A 27,424-nucleotide genomic window follows, 5' to 3' on the forward strand; every position below is an offset into this window, starting at 1 on the left:
GTGGATTTGATTTCGTCCCTCCCCCTGGGCGCGTGCATTTTTCTCCACGCGCGTCTTCAAACAAGTGTCATTAATGAGCCACACAATTAAAGTGTCTTTTTTTTAAGCTATTTAAAGAGGTAGTTCTTGCAAATATGACCGTTCTGTCACCATTTACTCAACCTGGCGTTTTTCTTGTCCAGCTAGACTGCCTGCAGAACACCAAAGGATGCATTTTGAAAAAAATCCTCTGATTATTTTCATTGCAAATTAAAGGTGCAAATGCAAAATCACAACAAAAGTAGGTAGTCCATGCATAAATATTGACTTCTAATGCCATACGATAGATTTGTGTGATGAGCAGTCCCAAATTCTAATTTATCAACAAATCATTGAGAGTTTTGTGAAATGGCTCAATCGATTCATTGATACGATCCGACTCAAATGAACTGTAACTTCAGCTGGTTCATTCAGAAATCACTGTTCTTTCTCACCAAGGCACCAAACTTTTCAGTGAATAGAAATTTACATTATTTTAGCTATAGTATGGCTCCAGAAAACTTAATGTGGACAACTTTTATAATACTGTACTGTCCTTTGCGCTCACCATTTAGAATTAATGCTTCGAAAAACATATCAGTATATTCTTCAATATTTCACCTTCTGTGTAAGAACAAATAGTTTTGGAACAGTGTAATGCTGTCAGAATAACCTGCAAGGGTAACCTGTGATCATTTATTCATCCCCATGTTGCCCTGTATGAAAAAAAGAACTGTATGAAAATACAGTTAAAAAAAAAAAATGTTGCTAATCAAACCATTTCAGTTACCTTTGACTGTATGGTCCAAAAAATATATATAAATAAATAAAGTAGGAAGTCAGTGTTAAGTGAACCATATCTTCCTTTGCATTCCACAGAAGGAAGTAAGCCATACAGAATGAGTATGAACTAAGTAAATGATGACAGAATTAACATTTTTTGGGGGACTATCTTTTTACAGTTGTTTACTTCATAATATGCGAATCTAAAATACTAATTTACAGCTGTTTGTGAAGCGGCAACTAGTCTTTCCATTTAACGATTGTTTATACATACTCATATGTTGTTGGAATGATCACGTTAACATATACACAGTAATTTAAAATGTAAATTTGAATGACTTAATATTTCTTTAAAACACGTTTTCTTACCTTCGTCCCTTTATCACAATAAAGCTCTCATATCACCCTAGGTATCACAGAAAATCAGACAGAAATGTGACCTGTAGGAAGAAGATGTATCTTTGCTTAATTGCACATTGAAGAGGCTATCTGAGGTAGGCTACATAAAGTTTTTTGTCAAGTTTTAAAGGCAGAGCAGTCGATAAAGGGTTCCGGGTTATAGCAGGTGACTAACAAGGTGCCACTGGAAAAGCCTCAGGAATATTGATTAAATTTAGCTTCCCATTATAAAAGGCTTGCCATTGACTTCATCAAACACTGTTTAACACAAAGACATCACAGGAGTTAAAAGATGAAGGTCTTTCATTTGTGCAAATCCATATTTAACATTTAAACCTTAAACACAAATGTATAGGCCAGAAGGACACACATGGCTCAGCAGCTGCTGTTATTGTTTTCCTACAAAACAGTTTTCCTACAAAAAGCTGCGTTTATATGTGTATGTGTGCTATGATGATAAAGGGAGAGAAACATTTTGATGTTTCAGTACATGTGCGCAAAGCAAAGAGACTGTAAAACCATCCATGTGCAAATGCTTACACAAAGAAACAAAAAATAGACATAGAGACAGAGAGAGAGATTTGACCTTACAATTAAATCTAATCTAAATCTAAATCTTAAATGCATTATAACAGGAGACACAGAAATATATTATTCAATTCAGCCAACAAAGTGCTAATAGCAATGTACATTTTCACATGCAAATATGATCATATCTAAATTATCTTGTGAAATGTAAGACCTCTCTGCATTATACAGTTTGCTGTCTTTTCTCTCTCTCTCGCTCTCTCTCTCTCTCTCTCTCTCTCTCTCTCTCTCTCTCTCTCTCTCTCTCTCTCTCTCTCTCTCTCTTTTGGTGGATATTTCATTTTATGGATTATGTCCTCTGTGTGTGTATGTTTCAGATTCAAAAGTTTAAAAGAATATAAAAAATGCTGTAAAATTAATCACCCTCAGGCAATCCAAGATGTAGACGAGCCTCTCTCTCTTATTCACTCTCTCTCTTTCTCTGAGTGTGTGTACGCTAGAGGGAGCAGGTGCAGCAATTTGGAGGCCTGTATCAGTCTTTACACAATTGTTGTTCAATCAGGGGCTTTTGTCTTTTCACTCATGCGCTTATTTTCATTTCAGTTAAACAAATCAGTTCAAATTTAGTTTAGTTTAGTAATTATTTCAGCAGAATAAAAATGTTTATGATCAGTAAACTGAAAACATAATTTATGTAATTATACAGTCTTCTATATATCCCCATCCTCATAAATACAGTCGTAAATATATATATATAAAAAATTGTAAATACATGTAATTTAATTTAATTCTTTGTTGTTTGCTTAATAATCTGCAGTACTAACATAACACAATAATTTAGATAGATTTTGTTAGATAGTTAGCAATTACAACAGCATTAAAATCTCTGTCCATGATTTTGTAATGGGAAAATACTGTATGAAAGAAAATGTGTGTGTTGGTAAGGAATCGCTGTGTGTATGCATGCAAGATGGTCAATATTTTGTCTATTCTTTGGGAGAGTTAAACCAATTTACAGCTATGGTGCTGCCGCTGTCCATGGTGCTAAACATTGATTTGTGCTCAAAGCAGTGTCCATGAAACTTTTCTTTTTTTAAAGGAATATTTATGTGTTTGTTAATGTAAACTGGCTAATACCTTGGGGTACTATTGATACTTTTTAGCTTTTTGCTTTTATTATGCTTATATTTTCAGCTCTTCAATTTAAATAGACAAGAAAGTGAGTGGTGCCTGGAAATGGGGGGTTCAGAACATGACACCTTCCAGGAGCACTTCAGTTCCTTCAAATTAATGACAGCACAAATCTAATTTTATTATGCAAAAGCATTACATAGTTTATCAGGATTCAAGATATCTGTAGTGTTTAAAGCATTAAAAAAGTATCATGTCCCATATTTCTTTTTGGCTACAGTAGGACACCCAGATGACTTTTGATGACACTAATGGAGGAAAAAGTTGAAGGTTCTGTTCAGTTAAAGATTAACAGTGTTGTTTTTGTCAAAGAGATTAAAAGAAAATTCAGTCATCACTTACTCACCTTCATGTCATTCCAAACCTGTAACCTCTAAACAAGACGGTAACCAAATGGTTCCAATTAATATGCATTAAGGACAAGAAAAAATAAATAAATAAATAAATAAAACATTACTATGATAATCGAAAGTAACCGAGATTGTTTGGTTACCTTCTACTTTTTTTTTTTCTTTTTTTTTTAATAATGTATTTTGAGTTCTGAAAAAAAAAAGAAAGTTAGGTTTGGAACAAAGGGTGAGTAAATGATGTCAGAATTTTCAATGTTGGGTGGACTATAAAAGTGAAAATAAAACTATAAAAAATGTATTAAATTCATTAAAATAAGCTAAAATAAAATGAAAATTAAATTCAAATAATTAAATTGAAAACCTTAACTTAAAAAATGGAAATTGGAAATGTTGCCTTAGCAACTAACTAATACTATAGGATTAAGTACTAAATAGAAATACAAAAAAGAGTAATAATGATAATAAACATGACAAAAGGACACAAAAATTACTGAACTGTAAACTAAAATGAAATGAAAAAAGAAAATACAAATAAAAAAGCTTAAAATATAATAAATAGTAGTATATAAATAGTGGTATATAAATAGTGGTATATAAATATTACTATATTAACAATGAAGCTTAAGGAGTTGGTCTACTGTCTGTATAAATAATATGTTATTTAGGATTTAGTGATTTTCATCCTTTGCCATTAAGATTCAGAGGTGGACAGACTGAATAGGTCATGGATGATTTGTCCATCATAAATCTGCAGTGGAACTAGAATCTCACCATATTTTTTTTTTCTTTCCTCCTTTCCTCTTTTCTGCATCTTTAATTCATGGTTTCCTAAAAGCAAGACGTAGTGAGTCACAGAGCCATTAATGTCTCACTCTTTTCTCATCTCTCGCTGTCCTTCTCTTTCAAATCTGTGTTTCTGCTTTTCCTGTCTCTCCACCCACCCTGCCTTGTCCCAAACACTCTTTTAAAAGCTTTTTCCAATAGAAATTTTGTATTGCCCAATAGAAATTTTATGGCCTTGTAAATTGTTCACCTCACACATCTAAAATACCTAGATGATTATACCTGATTGCTTTTATTCTTTGCTAGTACAGCGGGAATATCTGGAATCACAATCATCCATTATGGGTGCACTGCTTGCCTGGTGTTGGGTAGAAAACCCACCAAAAAAGCAGAGACCATCATCACAGCCTCAGACCGACCCACAAATCCTGCTGCTCCTGTCAAGATCTTGGTAAATACAATGATCTTTAGATGACTCTGTTATCGGTTACTTACTGATATTGTCCTTTTTGCTTTAGGCAACATTCACAGTGTCAGTGTTTGGAATTGAAAGGCATTTTTAATAACAGGTGTGTCTCTAAAACTATCTAAAACATCCTACATCTTATGACTTGCTCACCAGTGGATCTTCTGCAGTGAATGGGTGCCGTCAGAATTCAAGCACCCGATAAACAAGGAGAAAACATTATGGATTATAGACAACAATTTGTATTAATTCATTAATTCATTCTCCAAATCTTTTCAGAAGAAGAAACTCATCTACATCTTGATTGGCCAGAGAGTGAGTACATTTTCAGCAAATGAATATCATGTCATGAGCACATGCTCCATAGTTATTTATGAACTCAGGATAAAACCCTAAGTTGAGAGAGAGAGTTAACGTCATGGTACCAACAAAGCCTGACTGGACTGGTTTTGTCAACTTCAGAGTAATCCTGTAATTTTCAGTTTAACGTGTTACAGGTATTTTGAAGCATTAAAGGGTTAGTTCATTGAAAAATCATAATTATGTTATTAATAACTCACCCTCATATCGTTCCAAACCCGTAAGACCTCCGTTTATCTTTGGAACACTGTTTAAGATATTTTAGATTTAGTCCGAGAGCTCTCAGTCCCTCCATTGAAGCTGTGTGTACAGTATACTGTCCATGTTCAGAAAGGTAAGAAAAACATCATCAAAGTAGTCCATGTGACATCAGAGGGTCAGTTAGAATATGTTGAAGCATCGAAAATACATTTTGGTCCAAAAATAACAAAAACTATGACTTTATTCATCATTGTCTTCTCTTCCGTGTCTGTTGAGAGAGAGTTCAAAACAAAGCAGTTTGTCATATCCGGTCCGCGAACGAATCATTCGATGTAACCGGATCTTTTTGAACCAGTTCACCAAATGGAACTGAATCGTTTTAAACGGTTTGTGTCTCCAATACGCATTAATCCACAAATGACTTAAGCTGTTAACTTTTTAAAGTGGCTGGCACTCCCTCTAAATTAAAACAAACCAATATCCCAGAGTAATTCATTTACTCAAACAGTACACTGACTGAACTGCTGTGAAGAGAGAACTGAAGATGAACACCGAGCCGAGCCAGATAACGAACAAAAGATTGACTCTTCTCGAGTCAAGAACCGTTTCTGTCAGACGCGTCCAATTCGAGAACCGAGTAGCTGATGATACTCCGCATGTGTGATTCAGCGTGAAGCAGACCGACAATCAGGGCGTCTGAACTGAACTGATTCTTTTGGTGAGTGATTCTGAACTGATTCTGTGCTAATGTTATGAGCGCGGGTAAACCGAAGGCTTGAATCAAGGGCAATCAGGTGTGTTTGATTAGGGTTGGAGCCAAACTTTGCAGGACAGTCGATCGCCAGGAGCAGGGTTGGGCACCCCTGTAGTAAATGAATTACTCTGGGATATTGGTTTGTTTTAACTCAGAGGGAGTGTCAGCCAAATTAAAACAGTTTAAGTCAATTGTGGATTAATGCGTATTGGAGATGCGAACCGTTTAAAACGATTCAGTTCGATTTGGTGAACTGGTTCAAAAAGATCCGGTTACACCGAATGATTCGTTCGCGAACCGGATATCACAAACTGCGTTGTTTTGAACTCTCTCACAACAGACACGGAAGAGAAGACAATATGAATAAAGTCGTACTTTTTGCTATTTTTGGACCAAAATGTATTTTCGATGCTTCAAAAAATTCTAACTGACCCTCTGATGTCACATGGACTACTTTGAAGATGTTTTTCTTACCTTTCTGAACATGGACAGTGTACCGTACACACAGTTTCAATGGAGGGACTGAGAGCTCTCGGACTAAATCTAAAAAATCTTAAACTGTGTTCCAAAGATAAACGGAGGTTTCACGGGTTTGGAATGACTTGAGGGTGAGTTAATAATAACATAATTATGATTTTTTGATGAACTTACCCTTTAACAATGTATTATCTATTAACTTGGTTAACATTATTTAGCATTGGTATTAAGAAAACTCACCTGGTCCATTGTGTTTGTAAGAAAAAAGTATTTCCTAAAAATCCCTTCATTTAGATTTTCTCACAGGCATTAACATTTTGTGACCAGTCACCAACTTAAGACCTAAAGACCCAAATTTTCTGTGAATAACAAATCACTTTAGTCAGTGGAGAACAACAACATTTCCACTTTCTGTTCCCTTTTTCTACATCTCTCTCAATCTTTTCTTCTTGCCATGGGCAACTGGAGAGAACCAAATCACCAAGTTTTATGGACAGTGAAGTAGAGATTTCTAAACAGATTTTGAACTGGTAGTGGCTTGCATGGAAGTAACACAAATTAGTTTTTTCAAAAATAATATACAGCAATGACATGTCAACTGGCATTTGCCATCAATCAGGCACTTGTATCAGTTGCATCAGTTAATTTTTATTAAAACAGATTTCATTTTTATTGTTGGTTTCCTTTGTTTTTCTGAAGATTACAAAACTGTCTTAGAATTTTCTGTGCTCAACATATTTTTGCTACTGTATTTTTCAAATATGTTTTGTATAGATTTTGTTGTTTTATCCTTGTCTCAGACACTGACTTGAGATCAATATGATAATTCATGGCAAATATATTACATATATTTAAAATATTACTTGGCTGGTTTGCAGCAAGTGTGAAGCGGCAAGAATGAGGGTTAGCACCTCCAAACCTGAGGCCATGTACCTCAGGACGTTTTTAACAGTAGGCTGGAGCATGTAAACAGTGGAGTAGCAGTAATGTGGTCATTGTACCGGGCTGTCATGGTGTTTTACTAGTAGATTTAAGTTCTAACCCTCACCAGTGGTCATGAGTTTTGGGCAATGACCGAAAGAATGGGGCCACCGGTATGAGCAGCTGAAATCAGTTTCCTCCTCAGGGTCTCTGAGCTAATGTTGAGGAACTGGGCGCAAAGCTTGATCATCCAGGAGAGACCCAGAGGCGGTGTAGAGCCTCTGTTCCTCTGCATTGAAAGAAGCCAGTTGGAGGTGGTTAGGATATCTGCCTCGTGAATGCCTTCTGATGGTTGGTCCAACTGGAAAGAGACCCCAGAGAAAAAACAGAACACACTGGAGGAATTATTATATATTGTATATAGGAATTGGCCAGGGAAAAGGACATATTGGTGTCCTTACTTAGCTTGCCATGACCCGGTCCCAGGTATAGTGGTGAAGAATAGATGGTTGGTTGTAATTTTGTCAGATTATGCAAAATGTGTGAAAATGGTCAGTTATGATCTATACATTTCTGTGTATTTATAGCAAGGAACATTCTTAATATGAAATTAGCTTAAGCAAGATTGAATGTTTAAAAGAAAGAATGTTTAAAATGTCATTTCCATTACAGAAGGATATTAAGGGTTTAAGTGCTATAACAGAGACAATTTATAAGAGACATGCCACTTCCTCAATCCTCAATACAACTACTGTATATAAGGAAAACCCGTAACAGCAAAGATGGCGGTTGTGTGCACATGTCCCGCCCCTCCCGCTGGAAAGCCAATCATCTGCTTTTAACAGTCAAGCCAGGAAACATTTAAGCCTATCATCTGGTTCCACTGACGCATGCGCACAGTTGAGGTTTTGCGACAGCGGAGACGATTTGGTGACAGCGAGTTGTGGTGTGTGCAAGATCAGATGGAATCCACATAGAAGAGGGTGATAACAACGTGAAGGCACCGGGCTACCAAGATAGTTTAAGCATTTTATATCACGACATTGAGCATTTGTTTAAGTGCCCGGCACAACACCCGCATTTTGGATAGAGACGTAAATGAAGTTGGTGTCGTGAACCCTTGTGCATGCGTAGTAAAAGTATAACCTGTGGGGAAAAAGGCGTTTTAAACCTTATTTTGGGGCAAAGTCATCAAACTTTTCCAGCGATTTTTATCATATTTTACTGCTGTTTCTCTCATGCAGTTTTTATGTCCCGGTGACCAGTGAAAGGGCAGTTCTGACTCTCTGCGCATTCACTAAGATAGGAGCTTGGTCTTGTTAGTCCGAAATAGCTGCCCAGAGGTGTTGCCAAGATGGCGGCCAAGTGGCACGACTTGCCTAAAATTACTTTGGCTATAATCAGGTCCCTGGTGCATCTACCAACCCAGAAAACGTGAAAAAGGACAAACCCATTAACTTTGTTTTGGTTATCCTTTCTCTGCAAGCTTTTGAAAAAATTATTTGTGACAAGTGATGTGTAATCTTATTATAATATTTCCGCACCTTAATCTGCAAGTTTCCACCCACAATGCACCAGTTCTAATGCCATGGTGAAAGTTAGAGCAAAGCATCCTAACTGTTCTGTCTTTGGCTGCACCGACAAGCATGAGTCTCAGCCTTGGTGGAGATGGGAGAGCAGTGGATTTATTGATTTATTTAATGTATATTATGCTGCTGCCACACAGATCTGTAATGATGTAATAATAATAAATAATAAGATGTAATTTCATTCCCAGTTGTTTACCTTCACAGATATAACTCATGATTTCTGTGCAATAGACATAATAATTAAAACCAAACAGATGTTTGTTTTTTTTGTTTTTTAGCATAGTATCTGAGAAATTAGCTGTAAAGGAACTAGCCCTATTCTGGAAAAGGGGGTGAGGGCAGCAGCTCATTTCCATTTAAAGATACAAAAATAGTTCTGTTTATACTCAAATAAGCATATTCAAAATGATAAAATAAATGATCTCTGGGGTATTTTGAGCTGAAACTTCACATCCACTTTTTGAGGACACCTGAGACTTATATTCTACATTGTTAAAAAGGCATAACAGGTCTCCTTTGAACACAACACATAATTTGAGATGCGGTGGAAATGACGCTTGCAGAAATTTCATAAATAATGCAAGCGTGTCCACTGTTGAACATTTTTAGAGAAAAAATTAAAATAACTATATTGTTTTTTTTTTCATTTCTTTTTGATAAGTCACAGGAAACACCCACATGAGTCATGACATTTAAATGGAGACAGGATTCATTTTGAAATTGAGTGAATGATTCTTCCTGAATCAAAATATTTTAATCAAGCAGAAATGCAGTAAAAAAGGCAGCAATTATCCAATCAAAGCATGCCTGCAAATTTGACCTTGTCAGTATAGAGTCCTAACAGAGTTCTAAGGAGTCCTTATGCTTGTTTTGAAATGACAGCTGTGTGTGGTTAGTGATAGCAGTTAACGTCACTGCTTTCTGTTATTTTTAATCTTCAATGGCAGCAAGAGTGATCAAACGCAAGCACAGCTAGTCTCTCCATAAGCCTCTGGGGACATGTGACCTTAAGACAATATTTAATGAGAGATATCCGAGAGCTGCTCACAAGCTAATGAAATTATGTTTGTATGTGTGTGTGTCTCTCTCTCTGTTTCTGTGTGTGTGTGTTACGTACAGTAGGCTCCTCAGATTACCCCTTTCTAATGGTATTTATAGTTTTTAATTGTCACATGCTTTCTTACATTTTTTCCTCTCTTTCTCATCCTCTCTCTCCCTCAACATTTAAGATGAGCAGTATTCCAGCTGTAAAATCAGAGCAAAACAATAGGCAAAGAGCTGTCTGACAAATCTGCAGAAGACTGGTATGGCCAAAGGGCCAAGCAGTTTGTACTGATAATTCTGGTAAAACAAGCCCCAGAAATGCCATGCTCAACCAAAGCAAAAAGAGCTCTGGAGGCTTTGTGAACTTTTATAAACTTAGTTAAAGTATTTCATAAAAAATTATTTTGTCCTGTAATAAATAAATTTTCTAAATTGACAAATTTTCAAACATAATTTGAAAAATAGATTAGGTCAAACTATTTCTTCTTTTTCTTAAAGTCTAATTGTTCATATAAATTGTGACCCTGGACAACAAAACCAGTCTTAAGTTGCTGAGGTATATTTGTTGCAAAAGCCAGAAAAACATTGTATGGGTCAAAATTATAGATTTTTCTTTTATGCCAAAAAACATTAGGATATTATGTAAAGATCATGTTCCATGAAGATATTTTGTAAATTTATTACTGTAAATATATAAAAACTTAATTTTTTATCAGTAATATGCATTGCTAAGAACTTCATTTGTACAACTTTTCCAGATTTTCAAATAGTGTCTCAACCAAATATTGTTCTATTCTAACAAACCTTACATCAATGGAAAGCTTATTTATTCAGCTTTCAGGTATATACATCTCAATTAAAAAAAAAAAAAGAAGAAGAAGAAAAAAGAAGAAAGAAAGAAAAGATCCTTATGACTGGTTTTGTGGTCCAGGGTCACAAATGAGCAAAGAAATTATATATATATATTTTCCCTAAAAAATATGACATTGTTTAAAGGCCATATGCCTAACAAACACACACTTTTCTACTGTTTCTATTTAGATAATAAACACACTGTTTGATCATAAATTTCTTTATTATTATTATTTTTATTACTATTTTATTATTTCCATTTATTCAATATATTATATTAAATAATATAATACAGTATAATAATATAAATAGACACTGAAACCAAAAAATGCAGTCCTTCCTTTCTCCACTTTTCAGAATGCACCAGTGCATATGTGAGAATCTGACAGTAAATATTAGAGACGTCAATATCTCAGCACACCATAAGCAGTGGAGGGGCATTTCTGCTGATCAGCAGCATTGCAGACAACAGCGGCTATCTCTGCTGAAGCAATGAAGTTTCCACCATGTTAAATCCCCCCCCCCCCCCCCCCAACATCATCACTATGGGCAGCTGAAAATATATGTGCAAATAAAAAAATAAATATATAAATAGACCCGACAGGGAATACAAATTATGGTCTTTCAGCTCTCGACAAATAACATATTTCATGGATTTTTATTATTTCCTCTTACTTTACAGCCACAATATTGTCATATAGCTCTAACTGTCTCCTTATTACAAATAATTTTTAATCAGTCAAGTTGAGATTGGTTTAAGTGCGTATTTACCACAAAAACAGCTTTTGTGACACTTCTCCAGATGTTATGCAAACCTGACAAGAGATTTAAACAACACATAACTAATGTTTTATGTTCACTCTGAGAAGTGGGTGGAATTTGTTGATGTGACAGAATGGATGAGTAGATGAGTAGAGAAGAGGACATTCGATTAAGTCTTATATGTTTTATGTGTTCATTTACTGACTCACAGTGAGATAAGTAATGAAAAGATGAATGCAGACATCAGAAAAGACCATAAATGAAGCCACTGTGTCTCTGTGCAGACAGGCTTACTCATGCTCATGTACATACTAGAGAGGAATACTTTGAGGATTATACAGATGGAAAAATATGTGACCATGGAAGCATGACTCTAAAGAAGACTAATTCATTTATAAAATATACTGAAGTATTAAATGTTGTCCACACACACAGTTAGAATGTTTCAAGGGTGACGAAAGAAGAGAATAGTTTCAATTTATAGGAAAAAAAAATTGTTAAACTGAAGGTGAGGACATTGATGCATTACAGTCCAATTTCTGGCCTCTGTTTTATTGGGTCAAATGCTGGTGCCAATTTTCACTAAGATGGTTAATTTGTCCTACATGGTGCCTCATGGCAGGGATCCCAGTATTGCATTCTCGCAAATTCATGGATCATTAGAAATACATTTAGCCATTTTCCTAGAATGGCGAGACAGTTTTCGGTAACAAATGCTATACTCTAGATAGCATCACTACTCAAAGTCCACTGAGTGCTTCATCAACAGCCATTTGTAGGTGCATTTCGGTTAGAACACCAATTATTCCTAGAAGACAGACCTTGACAAAATTCCATATTCCATTTATATTCTATGTGCTTTAACTTTATAAAGCCTCCTGTATCATATTTAATATGCAAAATTCTAAAGCCTTCTAAATGATCAATATGATCACAAACTACTACATGTCTTCTGTCGTGACTGATGGTTTATATTTTTTAGCAAGTAAAAGGTTTTAAGTATAATTCTGAAAACTTCTCCTTTTAGGTTGTGGTATTCATGTCTTTTTTGTTTTTGATGATTTGTAAGAAAAGAAAAAATTAAGAATGACTTTACTATTATTAGTATAATATATAGTATATTCATGATTATCCATATCATACTAAAAAAATTACAATGTATCAAATATGACACATGAGTCTTTTGAAAAATGTTTATTTGTACATCTCTCAGTCATTACTGTATTGCATTGCATTGTATGTTTTGCCCACTGTTTCATTAAAAAAAAAAAAATTATAATAATTGTAATATCATCTTGCTAAGATATTATTGGGAAATATCAGTTTTCACTCTATATTTATATGCATTTTATGTAAGTAGTCTGTTATACTTCTATAAAAGAAAGATCTAATAGATTTTTCAGTCATTTGTCAGGCCTTGCAGGGTTAAAAGGAAAATTGTGAATAAATGACAAAGCTCTAGCTTTGCGTGTTACCACTTGAAAGATGAATACTTTTACAGGGAATACGAATGACATAGGGAAGGCCACTTTAAAATGTACACACACCCATGTCTTAGTGGTTTCCATGGCAATGGAATATTTTCCATGCTAATGTTGGAAGAAAGATTAGCGAAGGCATCTACACTCATAATGTTACCCAGCGCCTGCATTTTACTGAATCAGTTAAAAGGGTAAAAGTTTGTCCTCATCTTGATACCTGGGGACATGGACATATAGACATATTCAGATATGCACCACAGTGTGTATCATATAATATATAAACCATATATCAATAATACAAGGTTGTCTACTAGAGATCGTGCAATTGTGCACCCTGTAAATGGACACTCTAGAATCAAAGATGGGACATGAAAAATAAATGTGCATTTAACAGAAAATGCGAAAATAAAGAAACTGCTTTCAAATGAAAAGAAAATATGCTTTATTGTATTATTTTTTATAATTACTGTTATAAATACTGTTGTGGTGGTGAAGTGCTTTTCAATCACTGCATGAAACTTTCTTTTAAGGCATTTAAAATGTGATTCAGTTCTGGAAAACAACTCACAGCCATTAATCAAACATTCATCTCAAACAATACTGTGTGTACTACAGTTTGTGTGTCAATGCATTTGTGTGAGGTCAAGAAAGGAGGAGAAAGAAATGTCTTAGAAAATTAGTCCTTGAATCAAGGTCTCCAATGATCATCCTGCTCTTGAAACCCTGTAAACCTACTTTTTTGAATGTGTGCCTTGAAAAATATAAAAGTGAAAACTAAATAAGCTATATAAATATAGTTATACAACGATTTGGCTTAAAAGATGATGACTGAATGGCACTGATAGCTGTCATATTTTGCTATTATTTTTTAAATGATAAATTCTTAAAGAAACAGGATCATTGGTTTATAGCTTTGAGAGTGTTTGTCATGTGACACACAGGGGGAATTTACTAAGAAGGAACTGATGTGTTTATCTGCATCTAAAGGTATTATGCAAATCAGGTAATGGCTGATTTTATGGCTGATTATAATGCTCTACTCCAATGAATCATCATTTGATAATTTACTGCAAGCATGATCAACAGAAAATGTAAGCAAATATCAGTTTTACAAAAAAAATTGTTTACAGCCTGCTTTCCACGGGCGATAATAATGCAACATTTATTGTATTATAGGCACACAGCACTCATTTTTTTGAATGCACATATAAGAAGCCTAATTTGCATAGAAAGGTGTATTTTGTGCTGAAAATAATGAATTTAAATACAAAATGCTATTTTGTGCCTGCTTAAACTGGGTTGCAGGTGGTTTGAGAAAAAGATTCATATGTTTGCGCTGAAACACCATACACTAATGCAAACTCTTCAGTGAATTCCCACACTGGTTCTTTTCTGCAGAACACTAATGAGGATATGTGTTTGTGAAATGTCAAGGCTCGGTCAACAAGTTCGTCCAAAAGTCACAGGATCACTAAGCAGATATTTTAGAAATCCCCATATCTGCAAAAGAAAGACACGGGAAAGAGAAGAATGGGAAAAGGCAGGGAGAGACACCGAGAGAACCAGATACATCAGTTAACGTCAGTAAACTTTAGAGAAGAGAAGTAGAGAAACAAGATTTGACTCACGCTTCTTCTGCCACAGGGGTGTTGTAGCTCTGAAAGAGAGGCTGAACGAAGAGTCCGAGTGTGCCGACGACACACACCAGGATAAAAATCCAGAGGAAGAGACGGTCGATCACCATGGCTACATACTTCCAGTCCTCAATGATCTGCATGGTACATGCAAGCAATTAACATTCATTACTACAACATATATAAGCGATCATGGGGGTTAAGCAAAGTTTTTTCATGCCTGCCTGGTATTTTCACTGATAAATTTTAGAGTTGCAATTTTACTCTATGTTTCTGACTTAGTTTCTCAGATCTAATCATGGGAATTGTAAAGAATTAACCAACTTATTAACGGTTTCATTAATGATTCTTTTAATATTTAAAATAAATAAAAAACGAATTCAGTTTATCTAATGAAATATTTGATCATTTCAGTTTCAATAAATATTTCTAAACTATATTTATTTCCATTTTTAATTACCTAATTTTTAAGAGACAGCATAAATGCAATTTAATAATTTGCAACAATAAACAAACATTTTATTCATTACTATTCATTCATTTTTATATAATTGTACTGATTAAACATACACACACACAAAATCTGCACTGCACTGAATTAATGAATTGAATCTTATAGTTAGTTGCAAGCTCTATGTGTTTGATTCACAAAAAAAGACTGACTCTTTCGATTCATTTGTTTGGGAATCAGGCTATACTGGTAGTCCTGTATGTTTATTCATTCACTAAGAAGAATCTGCTCATAAGAGTCATTCATTCAAGAATCTGACTACACAGGTTGCGCTCATGTTTTTTAATTCACTAAAAAGAACCAGCTCCTAAGAGTCATTCGATCAAGAATCAGACAACACTTTTTGTTCTGTATGTTTTTGACTCACCAAAAAGACTGGTTCTTAAGAGTGATTCACTTTGAAATATAAAAACTGATTAAACTCATCTACTAAAACTCAACTTATCAATTAATTTAATATGTCAATCAATCAATAAAACACAAAAATACTTCTCACCCCTTCATCATCATCCTCAATCTTCATATGTTCAGCAATGAACCTCACACCCTCTATGGCCTCATCCACATCTGGGTCATGCCTGACTTTCACTTTCTGCCTGAACTCTGAGCCCTCAGGAAGGTCACCGACCCTCCAGGCCTCACACACATGCCCAGGGTCATCACTTAAGAAGAATGAGTCTCTGTCCAACCTTATGTCCTTAGCATCAGATGAGAATGATTTCTGCTGAAGCTTCCATCGAAACCTTTCCCGTACATTAGACCTTCCGGGCCGTCGCATCAGAAGGAAAATTGGAAGCTTATGCAGGAACACACCCTTGACCCACTCGGGCATGCGGTGTGTCGATGGAGAACGGTGGTGAACATTGAGCACACACACACTAGTCACAATAGAAAATGTGACCAGCACCATCGTAAACATCAGATACTTCCCTATTAACGGAACAGCCAGGGATGTCGGTGGTACAATCTTTGATATCAGGAGCAGAAACACAGTTAGAGCCAGAAGAACCGATATACAGAGTGTCATCTTCTCTCCACAATCTGAAGGAAGGTAGAAAACCAGAATTGCAAGAGAAGTGATGAGGACACATGGAATGATGAGGTTAATCGTGTAGAAAAGAGGTTTGCGCTTGATCACAAAGTCGTACGTGACATCTAGGTACGTGAGGTCATTGGGGTTTTCGTTTTTTCTGCCAGGGAGTGACACAATATCCCATTCACCGCTCGGTGTGTAATCATCACGGCTGGCAAAGTCTGACGTCAAGACAAGATCGAGTTCTGTGCGATCGTAGGTCCAAGATCGAAATTTAAGCGTGCAGTTCTGTTGATCGAAGGGGAAGTTACGGACTTCAATAGCACAGGCGCTCTTGTAGATGGCAGGAGGGAGCCAGAAAATATCACCAGTGTTGGAGACAACTGCATTGCAGTAAAATGATACTTCATACACACCATCTGCACTGTAAGACAAGAAAATATACATTATAGATATCAGTGAAATGTATTCTGTGTATTCCTTAAGAGTATAAAGTGAGTTACAATAGCAACATGCATACATGTTTTTATCATTTATAAATACCTTTTATATGTAAATAAATAAATGTTTTCTGCATTTTTTATTTAAAAGAATATTTAATTTCTAAATAAATTAAAATCTTAATTAGTATTAAACTATTATACTATTTTAAAGCTATTTTTATAACAGTAATGTTGCATGTAGAAAAAATCTGAATGTATGTATATATACTGTATATATGATTATCTACATGCAAAATATATACCATGGAAAAGGTCTTTATTTTTTGTAATTGAATTAAAAAAGCAAACTTTCTTATATTCTAGATTCATTGTACATTCAGATTCATTTTTTTTATTCTGATGTTAACGATTTACAGCTTAGCAAAATAAACAAATTCAGTATCTCAAAAAAATATGAATATTCCATTTTGAGCTTGCTTAGTTTGATAAATTTTGAGTATAAAAACTGTAAATATATATATATTTTTTTTTGAGATAATGATTTTTTAATTTTCCTAAGCTGTAAATCATAACCATCAGAATAAAAAAAAAAAACTCTTGAAATATTTCAGTTTGTGTGCAATGAATCTAGAATATAAGAAACTTTGCTTTATTTAAATTAAATTACAAAAAATGAAGAACTTTTCCATGATATTCTATTTTTTAGATGCACCAGTATAACAAGTTAACCTTTATTGTTCTAAACATTTTGTAAGTATCTTTTCTTTCAAATTTTCCAATACACTTCCTTGCGGCCCCCAGTTTGAAAAACCCATGTATATGAGATGTTGAGAACGCCTCCTCATCACACTCAGTACCTGATTAGTATGCATTAATTGACAGATCTTTAATCCAGGATCTCTCTCCCTTTGTGCCCTTGAAATATTATTAGTGTACAGCTTTTCAATTAAAATTAGCATAGAAATTCAATGCTTATTTTAGCAAAGGATTACATGCACCAGTGTCTCTTTACATGAGGAAATGCCTCTTAAGCAAATTAAAGTCTCATCCCACCCAATTTATACATTTTAGCAATGAACATGCACAAGTGCATCATATATTACATAACACACATTGCTTCCAGTAGGCACACACATCTGACTTAGATCAAGTTTAAACATCCTTGCTTGTAACTCATCTTGTTTTTTTCTTCATTCTTCTGAGCTTTGTCAAGATGTCAACAACCTGAAAGAACAGCAACAAGGGAGGAGACTGCTCTTGCTTTTGGCAACTTTCTAGCATAATTAGTCAGTCTCTTGGAACAGTGACAGCTTGCTTGTTGTATTAAGTGTGTCACTAAACGCTGACTGTGTATCAAAGTATCAAAACATCCCAAAAGTTTACAAAAGCTTTTGGCCAGCAATAACAGCAATAGACCTTAATGAGAAAAGCTGCAAAAATGAAGTTTTAAAACATGTAAGTGTGCTACTAATAACTGTTTCCAAATCTACTGCTCTGAGCTATTCCAAATAAAACATTCAGTTATCAGACGCTATGATTTGGATCAGAGACTTGTATAACAATATACAGGATATGTATATGTATATATTATACAGGATATCAGTGTATAGCCCACATCATTTGCAAACATTTTCCTGCAAAACTATTGGTAACACTTTTGTGATGAGTGGGGGCGGGGACGAGAGCCATGGGAACGGAGCGAGGCCCGTGGAGTGATTGGAAATGAGTGACACCTGCTCAACTCACCGGTCTCGAGTCCCACAGAGGAGATTGGAAGGATACAAAAGAGGAGCGACGACAGTGAAGGATGAGAGAGGACCAGACCTGGGCTTTATTTTGTGTTTTGCTTTTGTTTGTGTACGACAATCATCCACAAGGGGCTGTCACGCTGTTTTGTGTTTATTTTTATCATTAAAGCTTTCATTTGATTGTCCGCCAGTTCCTGCCTCCTTCTTCCCGATGATTGTGAAGTTTGTAATGTATTACAACTTTATTTAAATGATCCATTCTCACTATTAACTAGTTGCTTACTGCATGCTTACTGCATACATGCATATCACTAGCAATCTGGCTGTTTATTAGTACTTATAAAGCACAGATTCTGCACGATCATATTCAGATCCCTTAGTCCCACCCAAAACCTAAACTTAATAAGCAGTTGTAACGGATATGCAGGTCATCGATTCATGGGTTCTGAACTAATGAATTGTAAATTCAAAGTTTGTAGATTTTGAATCCCGGCATATAAACTCAACTCTTTATAAGCTAAATGCCTGGCCTGGCGCCAGCCTGGCTGGATTTAAATTATTTACGACACAGGACGAGACATTCCTAAGTCACGTGAGCAGCCTCAAAGGAGAAACGACCACATTCCTAAACACACACACACACAAACTTTTCTTTACGCTCTTTATGTAAGCCCTTAATAATATGTATTTTTATTAGGTTTGTGCTTTGCATAAAATGGTTAATCCTTGTTATGTGAGGAGTATAAGTTGCTAACTTATAAATTGGAAATGTTTCCCCCTTTTAATGTTCTCAAATAGAATCATGAGTTGTAACCCTACCCCCTTAGCAGCTCGTAAAACTTTATGACCTAACAAACAGGACAGGAAAAAGCCAGCTCACTGGCACCTTTTTTCAATGTATTCTAAATGTATTAAGTATTGCTTTTTGGTGCATTAGATGTTTTCCGTAACCAAAAATTGGAGTATCTACAATTTTATCGTGTGTTAATCTTAAAATGTGTGTAATTCTGCATATGAATATAACGTCGAGTTTCTATTAGTTATATATGTAATTTTTGGTATCTTTGGAATTTTCATGTTGTGACCCAACTATCCACCTATATGAAAGGTGTGTAAAATGTATTAATCTGGAATTACGAACTTGCTAGAATATCACTGCTGAAATCTTATAAGCCAGAACTTATTAGAGTGGGTGTTTCCCCAGAGACAAAGGAACTTTTTCCCGCTTCAGATCGCGGACGTTCATTGGTTGTTCACGCGAACAGAGGTGTGAACCAGTCGAGCTATAACGACTGACCCAGGAAGTTCCTCCCTCTCTTACTCTTACTCTCTTACTCCCTCTTGGCTCTTACAGCTCTTACTCTCATGGCTCCTTCGGGAGCTTTCATCCCCGTGTTTTCATTTCTTTTCATTACTAAGTTTATTCACCTATTCGCCTCTCCACACGAGAAAGACGAATTCTGAAACAATGCTTTGTTGAACCTTTCAAATATACCGCGCAATTCCGCAGCAGCACTGAAAGACACGAAAGAACACGCCTAGCTACAGGACCACGCTCACGCTGCTCACACGCACGCTGGTCTGGCGGTTGACAAAGAGACCCATCAGCCCGGAAGACACGAGAAAACACGCCCAATCACAAAGAGACCACATGCAAGTATCATTCTCTATGGAGATTTAAATGCTGCTTAAAGTTTGTCTATTACCTTTTCAAGGTGATTTGATTCGTTGTTGTCTTTCTTGTTGTTACTGTCTGTGAGTTTGCATAACTGAGCGCGTGATTCTGTGATCACGCCTATTCTCTCATTCATCCTCTCTCACTCATTATCTCTCTCTCTCTCTCTCTGTCTCTCTCTCTCCCTCTCCCTCATTTGGATTCCGTTGTCTTGTACAAAGTTTACTGTCTATATTGTCGTACGCGTATTTACCCTGTGTGATTTGTAGTTTGATGTATTATTAGTTAAATTATTAAAAAAACAATATATATTCATGATTGCCTCTGTCTAAGCCTCACATTACGAGTCAATGAAATGTCTGATCTTTAGCTACAAGCTTTTACTTTTAGTAACGAAATTTCATAATGATAGGATAATGTTTTCATGGCCAGAGAATATTTTTCCTTGAATTATAAGAAGTGAAAACTTTATTGAAAATTGATAAGTTAATCTTACGGCCGTTTGCTGGTCATACCACTGTTTGATTTGCGGTAATTTACAGTAAGAGATATCACTATAATTGATATGAAGAATGGAATATTGACATATTAATGAGTAAATTACAGTGCCTTGTAATGAGTTATTGATATATGCAATTGAGCTATTTTTCATCTTCAATAATTTTAATGTAACTGTCATATGAGATATATATATTAATCATATTCCTGATTAATTATTCAAATTCCCTATATATCATTTGAGTTAATTATTATGTACAACCCAGTGCGGCTACAAGTAAATTAGGAGTTTATTGAGGCAGAAGTCATAGTTAATAGTTACTAAATACTGAGAATTTGTTCTTAAAATAAAGTGTGACTAAAGTGTTTTTGAGTGTTTTACTGTAAAGAAAATAATATCTAAATATTTAAATAATTTAGATTTTATATATAATTACAAAATGTTATATGTGCAGCAAATAATAAAATAAATTGCTAAAGTAAAAAAAAAAAAATTATTTTTGTGGTGTGGTCAGTGTATCACATTAAATCACATTATCATATTATGCTCATATTATCAGTCAAAATAACAGGCTCAGTAATTTTTTGGAAAGGACTTGTTCTTATTTAGCAAGAATACATTCAATTGATCAAAAGTGACAGTCATCATTTTAGATGATTTTTGAAAGATTATGTGACAATGAAGTCTAATGGCTGCTGAAAATTCAGCTTTAATATCACAGGAATAAATCACAGTTTTAAAATATATTAATATAGAAAACAGTTATTTTAAAATTGAATAATAATTCACAATATTACTGTTTGTACTGTACAGCATTTTTAATCAAGCAAATAAAGCTTTGCTGAGCCTTCAAAAAAAAAAAAAAAAAAAAAACGCTTGCTGATCTCAAACTTTTGAACAGAAGTCTATATACATGTATGTGTGCTGCTGGTATAAATGTACTGGTCACAGTTATGGCATACTTGTTATAGAGTACTATATCAGGAAGCCAGATGTGCCGTGATGGTATTCGTAGTTTTTTGATGCCCTCGTACTCATTCGGATCCCACACCAGTCTGTAGTCATTCCACTCCTACAAAGAAATTATGTGATAAAAACTGGGTCAGACAGTGTACCAGTATTTGTACCAAACACATTTAAAATAGAACAGTTAAACGAATTCACTCGGCTTTTAGAAATGACCTAAAACTATAATTGAATAACAACTCAAATCTTCCACGTGATGTGAGTGCACTCCTGTGGGACAGCTCATTTGACTGTGTTTTATAACACTATCCAGATGAGCGCACAGGCATAGCAGGTGAGCTTACCTGAGTCAACCACACATTTGTCGTCATGATTTGTTCCCTCTCATTCTGTAAAAAGAACAGAACATTGCATGTTTTTGTACGTTACAGTGAAAAGGGAACTGAAAATTATTGGGCAATGTGACAGGGATATGATGAGATCAGGACATGATGCAAATCCGACTCAAATCACCCGTGTGAGCACTAACAATGTGACGTGGGCTCCAGAATCTCTTTTATTACTGAAGATAAAAGTCAGTCTGATTATATTTGATGTTTAATATCAGCTGTGTAAAGCATAGATTTCAACAAAATGAGATTCTGCAGTGGGCGGGGCTACCCAGTGCAACATAACAAAAATAGTACCAAATTGTTTTGTCGCTTGTCACGCAGTAGAACTGCGCCTGGTTAGAACACTATGTGAATGTGATTTAAACTGTCAGTGTGAATGTACCTTAAGTCTCTGTGTCAAGGTTTTGTTACTGCTGTACCATAGCTCTAATGTAGTTGTGTAAAATTTTAAATTGGTCTTGAGGGCCAGAGTTGCCGTCCTCTCCTCTAATATTTAGAGTTTGGTGTGCATGTATATGAGAAACACTTACCACACTAATAAGCTGTGCTAGAGAGACTTTGATGCCAATAGTGACCTGCTGACTCTTATTGACCGCAGGCCGGATAAGTTTGTTGTAGCGCTCAGGACCAAGCAGAAAATCTACCAGCCTCTCCTCAGCATCAGCAGCAAGAGTCCCTATCACACACACATACATGGAGATTGAAAAATGTTTAAAGATAATCGCATTGTAAATGCCTTTTTGTCATTTAAGGGGTCATATTGTGAGGAATTGTGAAATTTACAAGCAATTTTAAAAATGAAAATTATTTCAAATTAAATCCAATACCAATCTTTTTCAGTAGTATGTTTTGTTGGCTAGAACATTCCATTTAAAAAAATAAATAAATTATATATATATATTATTTTATTTTCCTTTTTTTGTGATCAATGAATGTGCTAATGGATTTTTGACATAGAGAACTTTCCTTGATTAAAGATGCATCAGTTAGACTCAACAGACTAAACAGCTCAAACTACATTTGACTTCAACAGTTTGAGTAGCACATTTAAGAGTGTTAACAAGACTATTTATTGTGTTAACAAAACTATTTATTCTGTTGTTATTTATAAATGACTATTTAAAGTGGTCATATGATGCTTTTTTAAAGATCATTATTTTATGTATTTTGTTGTACCGAACATGTTGACATGCTTTAATGTAAAAAAAAACATTATTTTTCAAATAATGTACATTATTGTAGGTCCTCTATGCCCCGCCTCTCTCAAATGCATAGTTTTCTACAAAGTCCCTCCTTCCGACTAGCACAGTCTGCTCTGATTGGCCAATTGACCCAGTGCATTTTGATTGGCCGAACACCACAAGCACTCATCGGAAATGTAACGCCCCTTTACATAATCGCGAGCTTCATCTTTCAGAATAAATGTAAAGACAGTAAATAATGTCCTTCATTTTACCATCAGTTCAAGCCCGAATGGGGAACAGAGTGGTGTGACAGACACAGTGATGAAGCTCATATGTGTTCGCAGTACACAAGCCACGGACGGTTAAGACAGCTGACTCCACTGTGTGACCCTGTCTCTTTCGATCTCTCACACACATGCGCGCACACACACACACACACACGCACAACGCACAAATCTCCGTATTTGAACATACAATGGCAAATACTTAAACTAGTAATAAAACATACTTACAGTCGCTGATTCAGAAGTGCCAGACTGTCGTAGCAAAGTCAGAATTACCTCCTCTCCTAGGTTCCCGAAACGTAGTGACGTAGAGATGTGGAGGCATGTCTAAATGAGCCATTTATTGGTGTGGCAGTCTTAACTTTGATAAAGAATATCCCTTTGGATTTGAGACTTTAGTCTTTGCATCTTTACAGATCTTCTTTATTCACCAAGAGCTTGTAACACTCCAAAGAGAAAGGAAAATTTTTAATTGCATCATATGACCCCTTTAAAAAATTATGTTTAGTTTACAATATGATCTCTTCTAGCTTTGTATCGAGCATCTGTTTGCCAAACCCTTTTGAAACTGTGTCATTACATGTCAAATAAGACACTGAAGTCACAAAACAGTGCCATTTACTGCAGTTTTTTTTTTTTTTTTTTTTTTTTTAGTTCTGGAGTTTTTGAGAATATCATGAAAAGGCCAGAAGTGTCTGCTAAGCTGCATGCAATCTGCTTTCACTGCAAAGCAAAAACACACAAACATGTCAGAATAATTTTCCTTTGCATCTTATCCCATCATAACTCATAAGCCCAACAATGTTGTGGAGGGGGTGTCCTAATGACATGACAAACAATGACTTGCCAAGATGGTAGCAACACACACACACACACACACACACACACAAAACACATGCCATTTCCTCCCCACTGCATGTGGGATATGATCTCCAGTGACTGCGCTCCTCCTCTCAAAACAGAATGCTGACACACACACACACACACCTAGTTTCCAAGATTGTGTCAGACTCAATTGGTGTGATCCCATCTACACAGGAAGATGCACACACCTTTGAGCTTTTGTGGCTATGTTGAGCTTTAGTCATTTTGCATGGCTTGTCCCTTTAAGCAAAGCAAGGTCCAGATCCACTTCATATCAATTTATCTATTTGTGTGTAACTCAATCCTCAAGGATGTTATACCCATGCAAAAGCCATAGATGACTCTCATCTATGTGAGTCTAAAAAGACAATCAATGAGTGAGCATATGTGTGTCTGACTTATTACCTTTAATCTCACTCATCTGTGTGTGAACACCGTTTCCAGCTTAGTGCTTCATTAGACAGAAAAAACATATGCAGCAGCATCTGACCCTAATATTATCCATTTTATTGATTTCAACTATTTTTCAGTGTCTATACGGTATGTGCTATAGTGGTAATAGATACCAACAGACCAAAATCTACTTATAGAATTATGAGAATGTTTATAATAATTAAACAAAAAATTAATATTTTACATTTTAGACCACTTTTTTAGGCAGAATCAACTTGTGTCAAAAAAGTGTCTCACACGGCTCCGGTGGGTGGGGGGCTGGTTGGGTGGGTGAACAAAGTCCCCCTGTAGCGAATCGATGCGTTTTTGTAAGAAAATTAACCATATTTTAAACGTAATAATCAATTTAATCTAGGTTGCGTCACAGTTGTACACAGAAGCATTTTTTATTAAACTTATTTTGGACTGATGCACTGCAAAACCTGCTGAGTGGCATTAAAACAGCTTATTTTTTTATTTAACTTAATATAACCGGATTCATCAGAAAGAAGAAAGTCATATACACCTTAGGATAACTTGAGGGTGAGTAATTTATGGGCTAATTTAAATTTTGGGGTGAACTAACCCTTTAAGTCTGCTAAACTGGAACAACTAATTTTGTACTTTAGTACAACTAAAGATATACTTAAGTATATTTGATTGTGCTAAAATGGAAGTATTGCAAGTATACTTTAGTTACACTTTAAATATTTCACTTTTAAAGGCTGATATTATTCAAAGATCATACAATTCTCATCAATAGTGATATTAATAGTGACATTTTAGGCTTAATATTAAGTAATTGCAGTGCACTCGTGAATGAGTCATTATCCTGCTCGGCTCGGTGTTCATCTTCAGTTCTCTCTTCACAGCAGTTCAGTCAGTGTACTGTTTGAGTACATGAATTACTCCGGGATATTGGTTTGTTTGAACTCAGAGGGAGTGTTAGCCACATTAAAAAAGCTAACAGATTAAGTCATTTGTGGATTAATGCCTATTGGAGACGCGAACCGTTTAAAACGATTCAGTTCGATTTGGTGAACTGGTTCAAGAAGATCCGGTTACATCGAATGATTCGTTCGCGAACCGGATATGACAAACTGCTTTGAACTCTCTCACAACAGACACGGAAGAGAAGACAATGCTGAATAAAGTCATAGTTTTTGCTTTTTTTAGACCAAAATGTATTTTTGATGCTTCAAAATATTCTAACTGACCCTCTGATGTCACATGGACTACTTTGATGATGTTTTTCTTACCTTTCTGGACATGGACAGTGTACCGTACACACAGTTTCAATGGAGGGACTGAGAGCTCTCGGACTAAATCTAAAATAACTTAAACTCTGTCCCGAAGATAAACTGAGGTCTTACTGGTTTGGAACGATATGAGGGTAAGTTATAAATGACATAATTTTCATTTTTGGGTGAACCAACCCTTTAAGTCTTCAGAAGCAATATGATAGATTTGCAGAGCATAAGATTCAAACTGTGTAAAAATTACATATGACTTTCATTAGGTTTCAGAAACATGGAAACTGAAGGAATTGTATCTGACCTACTTACACAGTGAACAAAAATCTAATTAATCAACAAGTCTTACATTAGGAGGGAGAGAGAGAGAGAGAGAGAGAGAGAGAGAGAGAGAGCACCAGTGTTACCGATATCAGTAACAGAAAATACTGCATGCTTATTCTGAATATTTGACAAACCATAAAACAGAAACAACAAAAACAAAGGGGAAAAAAGACTTCTTTGAATACATGCAATAGCTTACTTGCCACGCACAGCCAAAGCAGGCAGAAACATAAAAGCCACATTGATGCCATCACGGAGACCATTTCTCTCTCTCTCTTTCTCTCTCTGTCCCGGGTGAAGGTTCACAGTGATGTCCAGTCCACAGCCACTATCACCCTCCAGAATCCTTCGCCCTCTCCAGGATGGGTGCTGTCGTGTTTAACCCTACAGAGGCTTATTCTCTGTGCTCCGGGTTTTGCTCTTCCTCTCTCGGTATTCAGCAGCCGTCTCCGAGTCATCGACAGATGATTTGCTCGCGTTAATACAATGTATTCCAGTACGCCGAGAGAAGCGCAAAACCGGCCCCGGACTCCAGTCAGATTACGCGCGTTTATATTTGAAGCACGTTTAAGACAATCATCAAGTCGGTACGCGTGTCTTAACAAGAAAGAAACACCATTGTTGCATTTGCAAACATGTTTCCCGACAACGAGAAAATAAATGACAGTAGACCCCGGATCCGGGCAAACTTTTAAGCGATGAAGCGCGAGAACTGACTCTAGCCTTTTCCGACGAGACTGTTCAATTTCCCTCACACGTCTGCTATTTTAAACTCACATTCTTAGCTAGTGACAATCTTTTTAGATAATTGCACTGTTTGTGTATTCCTGGCAGATAGATCTTCGGATGCAGCGCAATAATCTGTGAGAGATAGCAACATTCTCATATGGGACATTGCTCTGCGTGACAGACAGCGCAAGTGAGGTGAAGGAAGAGGCATCATAACAGGTAATTTGATTAAACATTTAGTATGAAAATTTAAAGATGTTGCACTGTTACCCATTCTTACATTATATCTTATTTCCAAGTTGTATTCTCACGTTGTCATTCAGATTTATGCCATATTAATGATGTAACCATTTCTGTTATCCATAATATTTTTAAAATAGGCTATTTTTATGAGATCTGAGAGATTTCTTTCCTTCCACTATTCCATCAAAACTTTGATGCTTCAAAACGGCCATAAAAATATCGTGGTATAGCCTAACACTTTACAATAAGGT

General features: G+C 35.7%; 1 protein-coding gene across 1 annotated transcript; it reads right to left on the reverse strand.

Annotated features, from left to right (window-relative positions):
- Positions 1 to 13,404: 13,404 nt before the first annotated feature.
- On the reverse strand, positions 13,405 to 26,946 carry LOC132143590 (neuronal acetylcholine receptor subunit beta-2-like). The gene is made up of 7 exons (XM_059553947.1): positions 26,401 to 26,946; positions 22,391 to 22,536; positions 21,813 to 21,857; positions 21,465 to 21,574; positions 15,601 to 16,561; positions 14,588 to 14,730; positions 13,405 to 14,459 (listed from the first exon to the last, which is right to left on the reverse strand). The coding sequence occupies exons 1-7, from the start codon at positions 26,462 to 26,464 to the stop codon at positions 14,444 to 14,446; spliced, it is 1,485 nt and encodes a 494-aa protein (XP_059409930.1). The 5' UTR covers positions 26,465 to 26,946; the 3' UTR covers positions 13,405 to 14,443.
- Positions 26,947 to 27,424: the final 478 nt, after the last annotated feature.

This window comes from Carassius carassius, chromosome 7, assembly GCF_963082965.1.
Source record: "Carassius carassius chromosome 7, fCarCar2.1, whole genome shotgun sequence".
NCBI lineage: Eukaryota > Metazoa > Chordata > Actinopteri > Cypriniformes > Cyprinidae > Carassius > Carassius carassius.

Bases quoted from the DNA above. Each gene is read 5' to 3' on its own strand.
- LOC132143590 (XM_059553947.1), bottom strand. From the start codon at position 26,464: ATGGTCTCCGTGATGGCATCAATGTGGCTTTTATGTTTCTGCCTGCTT. The intron at 21,575-21,812 runs GTAAGCTCACCT...ATTTCTTTGTAG, and splicing joins CAAATGTGTGGTTGACTCAG to GAGTGGAATGACTACAGACT. The intron at 14,731-15,600 runs GTGAGAAGTATT...TGTACCATGCAG, and splicing joins TTGAGGATGATGATGAAGGG to ATCATTGAGGACTGGAAGTA.